This window comes from Colossoma macropomum, unplaced genomic scaffold, assembly GCF_904425465.1.
Source record: "Colossoma macropomum unplaced genomic scaffold, Colossoma_macropomum, whole genome shotgun sequence".
NCBI lineage: Eukaryota > Metazoa > Chordata > Actinopteri > Characiformes > Serrasalmidae > Colossoma > Colossoma macropomum.
Window position 1 is genome coordinate 30,758,768 of NW_023494796.1, and position 16,190 is coordinate 30,774,957.

The 16,190-nt window shown below is 40.9% G+C and overlaps 1 protein-coding gene across 1 annotated transcript in view; it reads left to right on the forward strand.

Annotated features, from left to right (window-relative positions):
* The window catches only part of LOC118816742 (canalicular multispecific organic anion transporter 1-like), a 69,886-nt gene that overhangs the window by 31,703 nt on the left and 21,993 nt on the right, over positions 1-16,190 (forward strand). Inside the window, exons 17-23 of the mRNA XM_036583306.1 lie at positions 2,996-3,122; positions 4,992-5,168; positions 6,450-6,617; positions 7,409-7,592; positions 9,815-9,962; positions 10,069-10,171; positions 11,486-11,708. Coding sequence (XP_036439199.1) covers positions 2,996-3,122; positions 4,992-5,168; positions 6,450-6,617; positions 7,409-7,592; positions 9,815-9,962; positions 10,069-10,171; positions 11,486-11,708 — 1,130 coding nt within the window. The remainder of the gene's footprint in view (positions 1-2,995; positions 3,123-4,991; positions 5,169-6,449; positions 6,618-7,408; positions 7,593-9,814; positions 9,963-10,068; positions 10,172-11,485; positions 11,709-16,190) is intronic.

Sequence of the window (16,190 nt, forward strand, 5' to 3'; positions counted from 1 at the left end):
GTAGAGCATATTTTATCAAAAATAACATCAACGCTTTCTGGTGACTTGTTGCAACCACACAAGGTTATACTGAAATGTTTGCATCTTCTACAAAGTACACGTCTGCACATTTTAATGCACAATTACTGTTTATTTGCTGAATTTAACATATTTAAAAAGTAAAACAAACACAAATTGTGGCCTGTGCAAAAGTTATGCCACATTTTATATTTAGTTTTTTGCCATTATGCAGAAAAATTTTGTATTTAAGAGCACGACTTGCACTTTACACCATTCCAGACGACGCTTGGCATTGCACATAGTGCTCTTAGGCTTGTGTGCAGCTGCTCAGCCAAGAAAACCCATTACATGACACACAGTTCTTGTGCTGATGTTGCTTCTAGAGGCATTTTGGAACTCTGTAGTTGTGTTGCAACAGAAGATTGTGGGATCTACTGCTTGGTCGCTGAGCTGTTGTTCCTCCTAGACGCTCCTGTTTCACAATAATAGCACTTACAATTGACCAGGGCAGATCTAGCAGGACATAAATCCAATAAACATCATATGGCAGTACCATGTCACTGAACTTTCCACTACAGCCAATTCTTCTGCTATTGTCTATGGAGATTGCATGGCTATGTTCTTGATTTTATACACCTGTCAGCAATGGATGTGGCTAAAACAATTGAACTCAATAATTAAACTTGGTGTTTTGGCCCTATAGTGTCTTAATACGTAACACAAAGTATTGAGGTCACCTGGCGATTTCACCTGCCGTTTATTCACCTGATTATAACTGAGCAGAGGCATAGGATTGTGGGACATCTTGGCCAGCAAAGGCTACATCTGTGCTTCCTTCAAACCCAAATGGGCCAGATGGAGATGCCTCAGCAGGAAGCAGTTTATAGATTTGGGACATGATGCCTTCTTGCTATCAAGTATTGCCTGAGTAGGTAGCATTTTTTCATTTCAGATGCTCCCACTGTCTGGTAGGAGGTGTTGGACCAATATGATTTCTGATGTAAGAGAATCCCTCTGTACGCCAGGACATAATGTAAAATGAACAGAAGAACATGGCCTAGTCGTCAGACAGAGCCACTTCCCTTTCCAAGCTTCCAGTGACTCATACTGTTCTCAGCTGCTTCACAAAGAGATTTTAGGATGCTGGAGTGGTACATGACCTTCAGAACGACATAAAACACAGCTAGTTCAATGTTTTGGGCCATTTAAGGGGGAAAGAGGGTGAGCGATATGATGCAGAAGAGCAAACAGAGATGGTAATACTGCTCTTCTGTGGCATCTTAACTTTGCTGTGACCCATGTGAATGCCATATATTCTACGGCAGGATGTAGATTCCTTGGGCTCTGCTCGTTCCACCACAGAACGTGTTTGATTCCACCACAGATCCTCATGGTATCAAGTTGAAAAAGGTTCAACTTCAGTCGAAAAGCTCCACCTGTTGTGTGGCTTTTCCTAAGGTAACCAGTCAAAAAAAAGGGAACGGGTCAAATTGAACTGAATGCAGGGTAGTAAGGCGTTTTGGCTTGGAGGTTAAAAAATATTCACTGCCATTTCCCTCTGTCTTTCTCCTTCAAAGAGAAGCACAGTAAGTGCTAGTTTCTTGAGTCTATCCGTTTACTATGATGTTTGATGTGGTCTTTAACTGTCCGCCCATAACACTGCCCATAAACATTCTGCCCGCTCCCTCTATGCTTTGCTAAACTTGTCACTGGCGGATTTCTCGCGGTTCAGACGTGGATTTTTTCGTGCAGGTTCTCACACAGCTAACTAGGGCAGGCCCGAATAATTCCAAGCATTTGGGTATTCCCTCATTGCTTGCAATCTCCATTCTAGTTCATTACAAAGGTGTTTGATGGGGTTGAGGTAAAGGGCTCTGTAGGGGCCAGTCAAGTTCTTCCACACCAAACTCACCCAGCCAGGCCTATAAGGAGTTTACTTTGTGCACTGGGGCTCAGTCATGCTGGGACAGACAAGGTTCTTCCCCAAACTGGTCCCACAAAGTTGGAAGCATAGGATTGTCCAAAATGTCTTGGTCTGGTGAGGCATTAAGATTTCCCTTCACTGGAACTAAAGGTTCTAGACCAACCCCTGAAAAACAACCTCATAGCATTATAGCATTATCCCTCCTCCACCAAACTTTACAATCAGGCAGGTAAGGTTCTCCTGACATTCGCCAAACCCAGACTCATCCATCAGACTGACAGATAGAGAAGTGTGATTCGTCACTCCACAGAATAGTGCTCCAGAGTCCAGTGGCGGCATACTTTACACCATTCATCTCATTCACTCTTCAGTACAAGCTCATTCTACAGCTGGTGTTTGTCTATCAAGACTGCAAGGCTATGTGCTTGATTTTATCCACCTGTTAATAATGTAATGGGTGTGGCTGGAACACCTGAACTCAGTAATTAGGAGGGGTGTCCCAGTACTTTTATCTATACAGTGTATGTTTGTAAAGACTGTGAAAGCTGTACAAAAAAAGTGCTGTGCCAGCTGCTGAGTGATTTGATTCATGCCCTTTTTCAACACTTACCCTGCCTCAGCATGCACCAAGTTGCTTTCTACCACGCCACTGTAATTAAATCATCGTGTTTCCATTTCTAGGCACCATTAGAGAGGTCTGAATGCTCTCTGTGTACTAAGCTGCGAGCTGCGCTTAGGCCACCTGTTTTTTTTATTGTTCTCAAAGCTCCCTGCAATCAAAGGGCTTCACCCCTTCTACCCTGCTATTGTTTATCGCTTGGCCCGTTCATTCATGTATTACACAGCAGAAGAAGCCATTTGGAGATATGTAGCCGTAATTCCAATTCAAGGCCAACATTCAGATTAGCAGTCAGCTGCCGGCCTAATTGCAATCAGCTAATTGTGGTCATGCGATTGTGTGAAAGTGTGTGCACCCATGTTACCAAGAGTGTTCTAGCTGCTTATCTGGCACATTGAAATGTATGTATTTCTACTTGTATTTTAAAAACGCCTCTATGCATGTTCCCTCAGTGTGTCTCTGGACATTGCTCCGGGTCGTCTGGTGGCTGTGGTGGGAGCGGTGGGGTCAGGCAAGTCCTCCTTGATCTCAGCTCTGCTGGGCGAAATGCACAACCATTCCGGCTCTATCAACATCAAGGTAATCAGGCGGATGAAGGGTTTCTATTTGCGGACTACTCATCCACCCCACATGTGGTCAGACCAGAGTTTCTCAATCTCATCCCAATCACTGGGACCAAATGCACCTCACCTTTTCTGTGTTTGTCCAGCTGATAATCAGCTGATGAGCTGAGTCTGGAGTGTTAGAGGATAGAAAAGTGCATTGTGAGGGCTCCTAGTATGAGAAGTGTCATTCTAAAGTTACATGCTAATAAATAGATACCCTGATCAGCCACAGCGTTAAAACCACCTCCTTGTTTCTACACTCAGTGTCCATTTTATCAGCTCCACTGACCATATAAGGAGCACTTTGTAGTTCTACAGTTACAGACTGTAGTCCATCTGCTCAGGACCCCCACAGAGCAGGTACTATTTGGGTGGTGGATCATTCTCAGCACTGCAGTAACACTGGCGTGGTGGTGGTGTGTTAGTGTGTGTTGCGCTGGTGTGAGCGGATCAGACAGCAGTGCTGCTGGATTTTTTCAAAATATAGTAGTACATGATATTTAAGTGATTGTCATACAATTATTTGATTCCCACTTTTTGAATATGAGGCATTCCAGATATTAATTCAGTTAGAAGTTCATTTTCGATACAGATTTCTTAATTATCATGGAATCTACAGTGAAAATATTTTGATTTGACAGCTTTCTACATATAGTTTTACACTCATAGAGTGTTAGCATCATATTAGAATCATTATTTTGCATTTATAACATAGTTATGAAGTGTCATTACCATGTAATTGAACATATAAGGCAAAAGCCTAGTTAAGAAAACCATTTAACAGTTATATGGAAAATGCTGAGGTCCTCAAACTGAGACATTTATGGTGTTCTTGACTAGGCCACTGCCTAGTGTCATAACATCCTGATTGTTTAGAACGCCCTGATATATGTGGAACATTAGGATTTGCTTAGAACATCCATATCCTGATATATTTAGAATGGTCAGATGTTTACAATATCCTGATTTATCTTTTACATCATAAATATTAATACTAACAGTCTTATTAATTGAATAAATGTCTGTAACTTCAGTTTAAGGACCTTTTTGTCAATACAGTGTCATTTACTTTATAAACATCTAATGTCATCTTGCGTATACTGCTGTAAGCTCTTTGTAAAACTTAGTCTCCAAAGTTGTGGACAAATTTTTATAAAATGGAAAGTTCTAATTCCAAAATCTGGCTGAGCTACGTTAAAAAATATTGTGATGTAAATACTCAAGTGCTGCTTTTTAAATATAACATTCAGGGCTAATGCATGTTTTATGAATTACCTTTGTAAGGAGCCTTTAAATACAGTGTTACCTTAAAAACATTGATTCCAAATGTTTGAATGATAGTGAACATATGCTTATCCAGCCATTCTTTTGGAATAAGGGGTGTTAGGGAGGTTGTAGCCTCTAATAGGCAGTAACAGCCACTACTCTTCTGGAAAGGCTTTACAATAGATGTTGAACATTGCTGTGAGGATCTGATTGAGCATTAGTGAGGTCAGGTACTGATGTTGGATGGTCAGTTCGAGATCACTCCAACTCATCCGAATTGGTATTGGAGCTCCGTCACTCCAGTCAAGGCAGTCCTACTGATCCAATGCCCAATGCAGGGGTGGTTAATGTACAGCTGCTCCAGAGGGGCTATGCTTTGGATATGCTTTTCTATGGAGACTAGCATATACAAGCTGTGTGCCACCAATGGGTGCACCTTAACTAGCTGAGTTTACTAAGTAGAAGGTGTGTCTGGATACGTTTGGACATAAAACATGCACTGAACATTAAAGTGTAGTTATTTTACTCGTGGTTGGGAATAATGTCCTAATAACCTACTGTTTTTTTTTCCCATTAGGGAAATGTGGCATATGTGCCTCAACAGGCTTGGATTCAGAACGCCACCCTAAAGGACAACATACTGTTTGGCTCTGATCTGGATGAGAATAAGTTCCAGAGGGTAGTGAAGGCCTGTGCTCTGGAACCAGACCTGGAGCTGCTGCCAGGAGGAGTCCTGACTGAAATTGGAGAGAAAGTAAGGCTCATGTGGCAAGATAAGTCTGTGCTATGTAGCCAACCTGGATCAAATTCAGAGCTATGCTGTTCAGTGATGGGGGAAAAAATGAGATATGACCATTCTGGAGCGCACTGAGGAGGTATGATTGGCAGGCCTACAGATGACAGGAGAAAATAATGCAGCAGACGTCGTCTTTTTTACAGACATATCAGGCAAAATCCAAGCAAAATGGCATTTTAGTTTGGTTTAGCAGCAAGAGTTACATTTTATTGGCATGACTTTATCAGGTAACACAATACATAACATTTCTAAAAGTCTTTGAGCATCAACTTTGAACTAATTGTTGGAGAAGTTCAGAGACTATTTAATTAATTTCCAGTCAAAACACCATTAACCCTTAGAACCCCAAAAATCTGGGGGATTTTTGTTGGTATTTTGGGTCAATTACAATTGAAATTATAAAGTATTTACATGAAACACATCTGTTGTTATTTTCATGAGATCCTGGGCTACTCAGATATGCCATAATTTGATATGTAAACGCCAACGAATGCTAAAATTTGATATATTTATGAATTTGGGTCATTTCTGGTCAAAAATGTACCTAGAAACTGCAAAATGTGGTATTTTTTTGCTTATAGAGATCTTAATACACATCAAGAAAGGCTTTATTTTTAATTACAAATTGAGTTTGAGTATTTAATATTAGATATTTCTAATACTCAATTCAATGTAAACTGAAAGACAGAGCTAGATATTATTAATTTTATAATAATATTTTTCAAATGTATTGTTATGTATCTGTTAAAATGTGTTTTAGGGCCTGTTTGTGTGATTTTGAGTGAAAGTGCACTCAGTGTGGTGGATGGGGACACCGCTTTTGTCGCATTTTCTTTCATCCCTCCTCCACTCCCTCTGCTCTGATGCATGCACACACCGCATGGCCAGCGTTTAGCCTCAATTTTATACATGTGACCGCATTTTGAGTCATTTTATGTGTGTATTTAGCTGTAAATGTCTGGTTGTCAGCACTAAACTCAATCAGAGGACTGTTCGGGACACGAGGGAAAGTTTTAGACTGAATATGTTGTTTACCAACGATATTTATCACAACTTAGCCATGCATGTTTCAACCAAAATGTCCCTGCACACTTCTTATTTAGCTCTTGAGGCTGCTTTTTTCCTGATGTTGAGGAACAAATAACTTGTACTTAATGGCCAATTTGACTGGAAATCAAATAAAAGGGTGACTTTTTGCACGGTTCTATCCAATCAGTTAACGTACCGTATCCCCCACAGGGCATCAACCTGAGTGGAGGGCAGAAGCAGAGGGTGAGCTTGGCTCGGGCAGCCTACAGCTCAGCGGACGTGTACCTGCTGGACGACCCGCTGTCCGCCGTGGACTCCCACGTGGGGAAACATCTGTTCGAGAGGGTGATTGGCCCCAAAGGACTACTTAAGAATAAGGTTAGTGGCTAACTGCATGTTTCATGTTTAGCTGTGTGGACTGAAGTTGCCGTTTCAAAGCGGGTTGCAGTGCTGCCTCATCTAAAGGAGGACCGTTTGCTTCAAAGGGTTCAAAGTGAGGTGAACGGCGTTCAGCTGTGTGAGACAACAAAGTGAAAGATTCAGTCTTCCACTGCAACAGCTGTGTACCCACTTTCGCCAATTATATCCGCCTGCTTCCTGCTGCCGAATGAAAGACCCAAGTGGCATTTTTTTTTATCAGTGAATCATTATAACGGCTTGATTAATGCTGGAAAACATGCATGGCTAAGTTGTTTATTTGTTTAAAAAACTTCAGTTGTCACTTATTTACCAGTCCTCTATAGTAGACACCAAATACACTGTGCCATGAGAACTTATAGGCTTTTTAAATTGATTCCTGCTTAGAAAATGTGACCTTAAAATGTGCTCACAAGTGTATGTGAGTTTACATATGCAGCCCAGATGAATACCAAGCTGGTAGATTCTTATTTTAGCTCAACATATAATATAATTTATATATCAATAGATTAAATTTGACTTTTTTATCACAGCTGAATGGTTGATGCTATCGGAAATGGCTCACAGCTGCAGTACGTTTGGCCTTTATGTGGAGACAAACCATATATAATTCCATTACTAGGCTATGTGTATGTTATACAGTAGATATCCCACACTGGCTAATTACGTATTCATCTGTGAGCTTTCTGCCGCATTGATTTGAAGTGGAATTTATTCAGACATCCTGTTTCTTTCTCTGCTTTGCTTTTCAGACTCGTATTCTGGTGACCCATGGGATCAGCTTCCTGCCGTATGTGGATGAGATAGTTGTGTTGGTGGATGGCGTGGTGTCAGAGGTTGGCTCTTACAGCAGTTTGCGGGCCAGCAAGGGAGCTTTCTCAGAGTTCCTGGACACATATGCAAAAGAGGAGAGCAATAAGTCTGATGATTGGAAGGGTGAGTCTTTCACTGGAATAATGTAGCCAGATTTCATAACGCTGCGCAAAAGTCAGACGCCACCCTTTCGGTTGTTTAATTTCTAGTTGAAACAGCCATTAAGTACAAGTTATTCGTTTTTAGTGTCAGGAAGCATATCGCTGCTGTCGGAACGAAACCTTTTATCTCCAAAACAGCAACTTTACAGGAGATGGAAAAAACTTGCTTTACTTTTAATGTAAGTCAATGGAACCAGACGTTTTTCCAAGTCATTTTGGCCCATTTCTTTTGGTTCATTCATCATGAAATTTACAAACAATGTAAAGGGCAACAGGCATTTTCAAACTATGTCAAAACCTGAAAAACTGTTCCTGACGGCAGTGAAATACTGAAAAGAAAATTACACAAAAGCCTGCAACACATCAAATCTATCGTTTAATTTACCCACTATTTATTTTATTGTGGCTTCCTTTTTTCTTTACCTGGTCCTGTTACCTGTTTACTTGTTTTCTTTTTTTTACTTCAATTTTTCAAAGAAATCTGCAGGGATATTTTTTACACACCTTCAAAGTTTTAGAAGTCTTAGAAGTTGGTTTTGCTTTTTCCGCTTCTCACAGAACTTCACTCCATATCTCAGATGTCCAGTTTCAGTGTTCTAGTGTAAATCTGTCTGTCTCCTTTTCTCAGTGAGGTCTTCTTGACAGCTACACATCCTTTCAGACCCATAGCGCTGAGTCGTTTTCTCACAGTGGAAGGATGGACAGAAACACCTGTGGATGTTTTCAGATCTGAAGCAGCTTGATTTTCTGCTGTCTACTACCTCTTTAACTCCGTCCCTCCAATCTTAAAACCAGGTTGTGTCCTCCAAACAAAATAAGTTCCCAAAGGAGTCACTGACATTGAATTGCCATTTAAAGAGATGCTATTATCTAGGGGTCCAAGCACTCTAAGAAGACAGAGCTTTCGAGTGAGGCCTTCCCAGAATCAGAGTCACCCTTCCTGGGTAAACGATGGAGCTCTGTTGTCTGGATTCCTCCAGAGCTCCCCAGAATTAGTGATCAGAGCGCAGGCTAGTCTAATCCAGAGTTTAGTTTTTGGGAGGCTCAAAAAATTCACACAAGCAACTATCTAATTTCTTCAACTGGAGTTCACAAAGTATTAAAAGCTACAGAGAAAATGAGGCTCCTAACAGCCACTTGGAAGACCTGGTAGACACCAAAACTGCCCCCATCAGATAAACAAGACTTAAAGCTTTCATCTTTGAGAGAGAGGAGAAAATCAAGCTGCTTCAGATCTGAAAACATCCACAGGTGTTTCTGTCCATCCTTCCACTGTGAGAAGACGACTCAGCGCTGTGGGTCTGAAAGGATGTGTAGCTGGTCAAGAAGAACCTTACTGAGAAAAGGAGACGGACACATCAGACAAAGAAGCTGAACAATGGACTGACCACCCCAGAGTCCAGACCTCAACACCACTGAATGTGTTTGATTACTTCAGAAAATGATCAACCAGCTTCTAAGACTGAACTTTGGAGGTTTGTCTGCAGATTCTTTGAGGAACTGAAAGTGAGGCTCCTGAAAAGAATGGAAGCTGGAATAAAGGCAAAGTGTGGACACAGTAAATACTTAAAAAATGATATTATATTAAGTCGTTGAGGCCTTTTTTCCTTATTACTTGTACTTGCCAACATTTTTGACTGGGAATTAAACAAAGTAAGTGACGTTTGGTCTCAGTGCTGCACATCACATTGGTTTCAGTCTCGTCCATCACATTCCCGCATATAAAGCTACAAGATTGTGAAAAGCATTTTTGCACAGAGTCAAAACAATCTCAAACATCTTAACGCTGGTGCCAATACACCCGGGAAGTAAACAAGCATTGGGTAAAAAAAATGGCTTTATTTGTTCATAATATTCTGTTCAGTGAAGCAATATGGAGTGACTCAAAACAAAAAACAGCCTTTGAAAGACAGTCCATACTCTGAATCTGCCTTCAGATGAGATGTTGAAGGCTCACACTCCAGACCGTGACTTTTTTGTTCTTTCTCAAGAACCGACTGTCAATGGAAAAATGATCGTTTGCGTTAGCTGATGTTGTTCCCTGCCAATCAAGCTGAGGCTGAAATTCGCAGAGTGTCGTTTAAGTGGATTCCATTTAGAAATGTTCAAAAGTCACCATTTCACTTTGCTTCCGAACACGTATCCCGCAGTATTGATTGATTTAGGCATTGTTCTCTAATATAGAATCAGCATCAGACACTGAGCAGATGGATGTCGTGCCAGAGGGTCAGGACCCGCAGGCCGACAGCCCCCCCGAGGACGTGGTCTCTGTCACATTGAAGAGAGAAAACAGCTTACGCCACAGCCAGCGCCATGCCACGCGCAACGGCAGGTAGGTTTATTATCCACATCGTTGTAATGCTAGTTTCTTTCAGCATCTTTTCCAGTGCGAATAATCTAATAACGTACTCTTATATGCCCCTACCCTGTCAATTCAGCATAAAAGTGAGACGCAACAGCTCAGCTAGAAGTAAAAAAGACTCAGAGGTGACAAAGAAAGGCCAACGGCTGATTGAGAAAGAAGCAATGGAGACTGGAAAGGTAGGTGAAAAATAGAAAATCTACCAATCAGCATACTTCATCTCCGTTGCAGTTCAGGTTGTGCAATGCGCTCAAATTCACCCTCTATTGCATGGTGTTGCCTCAGGACAACAAACTGATTTTCCTTACTTTACAATAAAATTATACATTTTTAAAGACAAAGATAGGGTTAACAATAAAGGGAAGAGTTTGAGTGAGTCGGTAAAAGCATATATTTGGTCATGCTGTCTCTTAGCGGGCACATTTAAACCTCTTTTTTAACGTTCAGTTTTTTTTTTTGTTTTGAGAGTTTGCAGAAAGATGTTTGTTGCCTAGAAGCAACATTGTATGACAGTGGAATGGATTTAGACAGTCACAAGCCAGGTCTCACCACTTCAGGAAACATGGCTCTATATCATTTTTTTCACATTGTTGCACACTGTTGCCTCAAGGCAACATACTCCAAAAAGACACCTGCACACATTATTTTTTTTAAATGTTTTGGAATTTAATAATCAGGTCTGAAAAAATAAATCAAGGATCATTTTTTGCAAGAAAAGTGAATTGATTATTGTTTTTAAATTGCTCTCATAATGCGTGTAGTAGAGGGTCAAAGGTGATATTCTCTACTTTAACCTCATTGTCTTATTATAAATTGTGCTACAGTCCAGAACCAGACAGTAATAAATGTCACAATGCCCACTTAACATCGTAGAAAAACACTTCATAACATGTTCATGAATGTTAAAATCAACATTTATACAGCATACATGTTTTACCAAGTGTTACCAAAAATGGTGCCTCCTTTTTTTCCCTTTTTATTTCGCAACCTAAAGGCAGGGCTGCCACATAAGTTGTGCTTGATTGGACCCACTTAATCCTCAACTTCTTGACCAGACTACTGAAACCCACAATAATATGTTGTCTAGTCCCTCCCATATGCTGTGATTTTGCACCCTCAATTCAAATGGACATCATCTTGTACTTAAACAAGACCTCCTTCCTCATCCAGTGTTGCATTTTGGGTTTTTTTTGGCCCCATATTTTTTTTTGGCCTGTAGTTACTTGTAAGTGTGGCATCTGTCGCATAATGCTGACGTAAACATCGGCGCAATTACGTCTCAATCCGGTTTGCTTGGGGTCATTTAGAGGAAATAATACAGATTCTTTATCTACCAATCAGCCAGTCACATTACATTTCCAGACCTCCTCTGGGAAAACTAATCCAGCTCCAATAGGGCTTTAGTTACAGATGGCGCTGTAATTCTTGTGGCAGCTGAGGAACTGAGTTCTTCCCACTAATCTCACTTTGTTCATTTATTTTTTCCCTTCCAGGTGAAGTTCTCTGTGTACATGCAGTATCTGAGGTCTATGGGCTGGGGTTATGCCACCATGTTTGTTGCAGTCTATTTCGTCCAGAACGTGGCCTTCATTGGCCAGAACGTGTGGCTGAGCGAATGGACCAATGATGCTGTTAGGTATCCCAATGAAAGCAGCTACCCCGCCCATGTCAGAGATATGAGAATTGGTGTCTTTGGAGCTCTTGGAATTGCACAAGGTAAGGAATAATATCTGTACTAAGTGATTCCACGACTGGTGCAATAGCAGTAAAGTCTCTCATGATGGGGAATATGTGAAGTTGTTGCTTATTGCGCTGTAGCCTATGGACTAAAACAGTTTTAGACCACTGATACCTTGAGGGAAGAACAATAGTGTAGGTATTCTGATCTCAGATGGATTCTGTTAGGACTGGGTATTGTTTAAAATCTCCACAGATATCGATACATATACATTGACTTTGATACTGAAACTCGAATTATGCATTTTTATTATCTTTTAAATTACAAAACTTGAACACTGCAAAAAATTGATCTTAAATCTAGTCAATATATCTAATATTTCCCATTTTAAGATTGTTGTGTACTTATTATGAGATTATTTAGCTCATTTCTAGACACTTTGTATTTGTTTTAGGTAATTTTATCAAGTAAGATGATCTCACTGTACTGGCAGATAATTTTTCTGGTTTCAAACACTTAAAACAAGCAAAATTATCTGCCAGTATAGTGAGATAATTGTACTTAATTAAATAACGTAAATATGTCTAGAAATGAGATAATCTTAAATTAAGCTTTCAACAATCTCAAGAGGAGAAATATTAGATTTATTGACTATATTTAAGATGATTTTAATTGACAAGACACAATTCTTTGCAGTGAGGGTGTGGCTTAAGACAGAAATGAGTGTGAGGTGCTGGAAGTGGATATGTCTATGGATTGCAATGGATTACAGACCATTCAAGATGCGCTGGGGTTAATGACATGCGTACAGAATGTAATTTAGACAGCCAATCAGCAGTCTTGATTTTAGAACAAACAAACTTATAGGGCTCTTATAAGTCTGACAGTTTAGGCACTGACCTTTGATACTGAATTTTTGGGAACACTTTATGGTACATTCTTTAAAAAGATCGTTCTTCAGGGGTTCTTTAGAAAAGAAAATGCTTCTATCTAGAATAATGAACACTCAAAGAACCCTTTGCATGATTAAAGGGTTCTTTGCAACACAAAAGGGTTCCTCAAATGGTTGTAGAATGTGTTGTAAATGGTTCTATATAGAACCTTTTTGAAAAGCGAAGAACCCTTTTTGGTGCTATATATAGAGCCCTATATAGAACAATCTACAGCACATTTTTCATCAATGTGAAGAACGCTTTCACAATGCAAAGAACCCTTTAATCATGCAGGGGGTCCTTTGGGTGTTCACGTTTCTATATAGAACCATTTTCTGCACTAAAGAACCCTTGGAGAACCATCTTTTGGTGTGTAGTGTTCAGAAGGTTACATGATACCTACATAAGCCCTTTATGACAGCTCACAATGTCTAATGGAGACTGCATGGCTATGTGCTTGACTTTATACACCTGTTAGCAATAATTAGGAGGGGTGTCCACATACTTTTGGCCATGCATTGAGTGCTGCATCACGTGACATCACCTTCAACAGCTTAAGCAGCTTAGCTTTGCTTTGCTACTTTTATCTGTATCAACATTGTATCATTAACTAATCACTCAGGCTACAACTGAATCAGTCAAAGTTCATTGCAACAATTATTATCTTAATAATACAGTAACAATATTTGGGGTCACCTCTTCGGGGGGAGGCAGTAGTTTGTGATGAGCCCTTTATGGCACTTTGTCATAAAAACATAAGTGGAAAAAAGATTAACTTAGGTACAATAATTAATAATCAAAGAATCAAACATTTCCAAATTATAATTAAATACTAACAGAGACGTATAAATAAAAACAGTCGCAGACTAATTAAACGGCATCAGTTTGAGGCTGTGCAGCCGCCGGCACACAGTGCAGACAGTTAGCCAGAGATGGGGAGGTTTCTCAGGGTGTTTCTCCTACCATGTTCGGTGCAGATCTATCAAATGTTTTCTTTAGTTCGCTCTGTTTTGATGTGTGTGGACATTTCACCCACATTCGGGTCCAACAGCTGAATCAGTCTGGCAAATACCATGGGTCCATCTGAACCCTGTTCAGTTCAGTGCTGGTGGGATGCATTTTATGATAAAACGAGGGAATTCATCAGCATAGCCTACTTTCTACCTCTTCCACCAGCACCTTGGCGCTGTACTGTCAGCTTAATCTGCCTGTATTGATGTCTGACTCTTTACAGACTCTCATTGTTCTCATATCGTTCTTGCACAGTTGATAAAAACGACAGTTGAGCCTTAAAATAATAGCGAAGATGTGCAGTTGATTTCTGGCCGAGCATCAGCGACCTGAGTAGTTAAACTCAAATTATTAAGCTAATGACAAAGAAGCAGATATAAAGTAAGATTTATTTTTGTTGTTTGTGGTGACGACGCTAATCCAAAAGCCCACTGAGTGGACCCTCAAACCCTCAAAACTAGAGAGACTCCAGACCAAACAGTGACTCCTGTGGGAAAGACACAAGAGTGTTTTGAGGCCCTAATTCACAGGTTTTCAGTGCGAGCAAGTAATGAAGAAAAAAAAAACTATTTTAAAAAGTTGATTTTGGTTTTTCTGTGGGCCGCTATGCTTTATAGTTATAAACAGGTGAGCCTTGGGATGGAAAAGGTGAGAAACGCCTGTTCTAGAGAGAATTTCATCTTTGAATGAGGTGGTTAAAATGCGCTCTTTGCGTTGATCTGTGTTTCAGTGCCTACACAATTCAGATTAGCCAGTTTGTGTGAGCCATCATTTAAATGGCAAGTCATAGTAAATCAGGTGCAAACTAGAGCCAGCTGCACTTGCTAAATTGTACAGTAATTTTGGTCCGCTTCTTGGTAAATCTGGCTTGTAAGTGTACTTACAAGGAAGGTGTACCTAATAAAGTGGGCAGGAAGTGTAGCTCAGAAGATCGTAACCCAGTTTATGGTGATTTTGGAGATGCTAGCGCCACATGTGATGAAAAAGAGAACGTTTGTCAAAAAGTTCTAGTTGATGGAAGACACCTGATCAGTCATGTTGGTTGTCGCCATGCCAACACCAGAGACGACCGTGATTGGTGTGCAAACGTTTGCAGGAATCCAACAGAGGCCAAATGAGGTTGCATTTCTGCCACCCGCTGTGCGAGATATCAGCTCTTTTTGGTGTGTAGGGGCCTTTATGGGTCTACAACCTGTGATTAAGCCAGTGTTCCCAAAAACATAGTAGGATTCAAGGTACACCTATAACAACCTCGTCCCTCCAGTGTACTCCAGCACGCTTTGAACCAGGAGGTGGGGGACGAAGCCAGCGTTTCAGTGATTACAGCCCCTGTGACTGGTGAGAATCACCTGTAAAGTCTATAATCATTTTGACTATTACAACACGTCATTGGTAACATCAGGCCATACATAGTAGGAATCCTGGGGGGTACAGTCATGGGAGATATGCTTCTGGTTCTATGCAGAAAGTGACGCTGCCTCAGGCTTAAGGAGTCCAAGTATGCGTGATAACTTGCCTGTTGCAGTGACGCTTGGTTCCTGGCCAGGTTGCTGTTGACTGTCTTCAGTCTTCTTGCTGTGAACAGTTTCACCGAATGATCGCGGCATCCTTTTATATGTAAATGTCAAGAGGTACTTCATGTGTCCAAGAGCAACCGGAAGGAAAGATGGATGAGAAAAGGAATGGCAGAGAACTCGGGCATAACAAAAGATGACAGACTGAAATAGCATCGTAGAGGCTCATGAATCTGCTGCAAAAACCCTTGACGGAAAAGAACGACTACGCTTTTCTTACAAAAAAAAAAATGCGTTCCTGCTCTATGAATAATATTGTAGAAGAAGAAACCATGATCACACTGGCAGAAAGGGGCACATACGGGATGCTGAACTCAGGGGAGGTCATCTCTTGCCACTGGTGACCCCTCCCTCTCACGCACAAAACCCGCACGTTAGCCCAGTCACCTACACCAAATAATACAAATAACACGCAACTTAAATTAGCAGACAACAACATAACCAACATAAGTCCCTTTTCAGGAGGGCGAGCACAAACCACGAGCCTCTGCATGTGGTCATCTGCATAGCCACGCCTCCAAAGCCAGAAGCAGAACAATACAATATTGTTGAAGCCTGTCCTGATTTCACTTCTCAAGGACGCTTGGTGAGAGTAAGCAAGTTAGCACGTTTTCATTTCCATGCATGCCAGTGCAGTTAACTGTAAAATGTGTCATGGTTTTAATTCAGTTATAGTACCAAGTATATTTAAGTTTACAAAAAGTCAGGCGCATTTCTCTCTACGCCTTTTGAGGTTCCTCTCAGAATTGTTGATTGACAGCTGTGATATGTATGATTCATCCAGTAAAACTGCGAGTACTGTGACCGGAAACCAGGGGAAGTAAGATCAGGGGAATGTGAATTTGGGCACCACACCGGCGTAGAGTAAGACACAGGACATGGAGGACATGATTGTGCTGCAGATAGTGCTCTTTTATTGAAACACCAGCAGAACGGCACGCACAAAGCACTGAACTCACGGGTGAGGTCACCATTAGGCCATATGTGTCCACCCCTTGGCGAC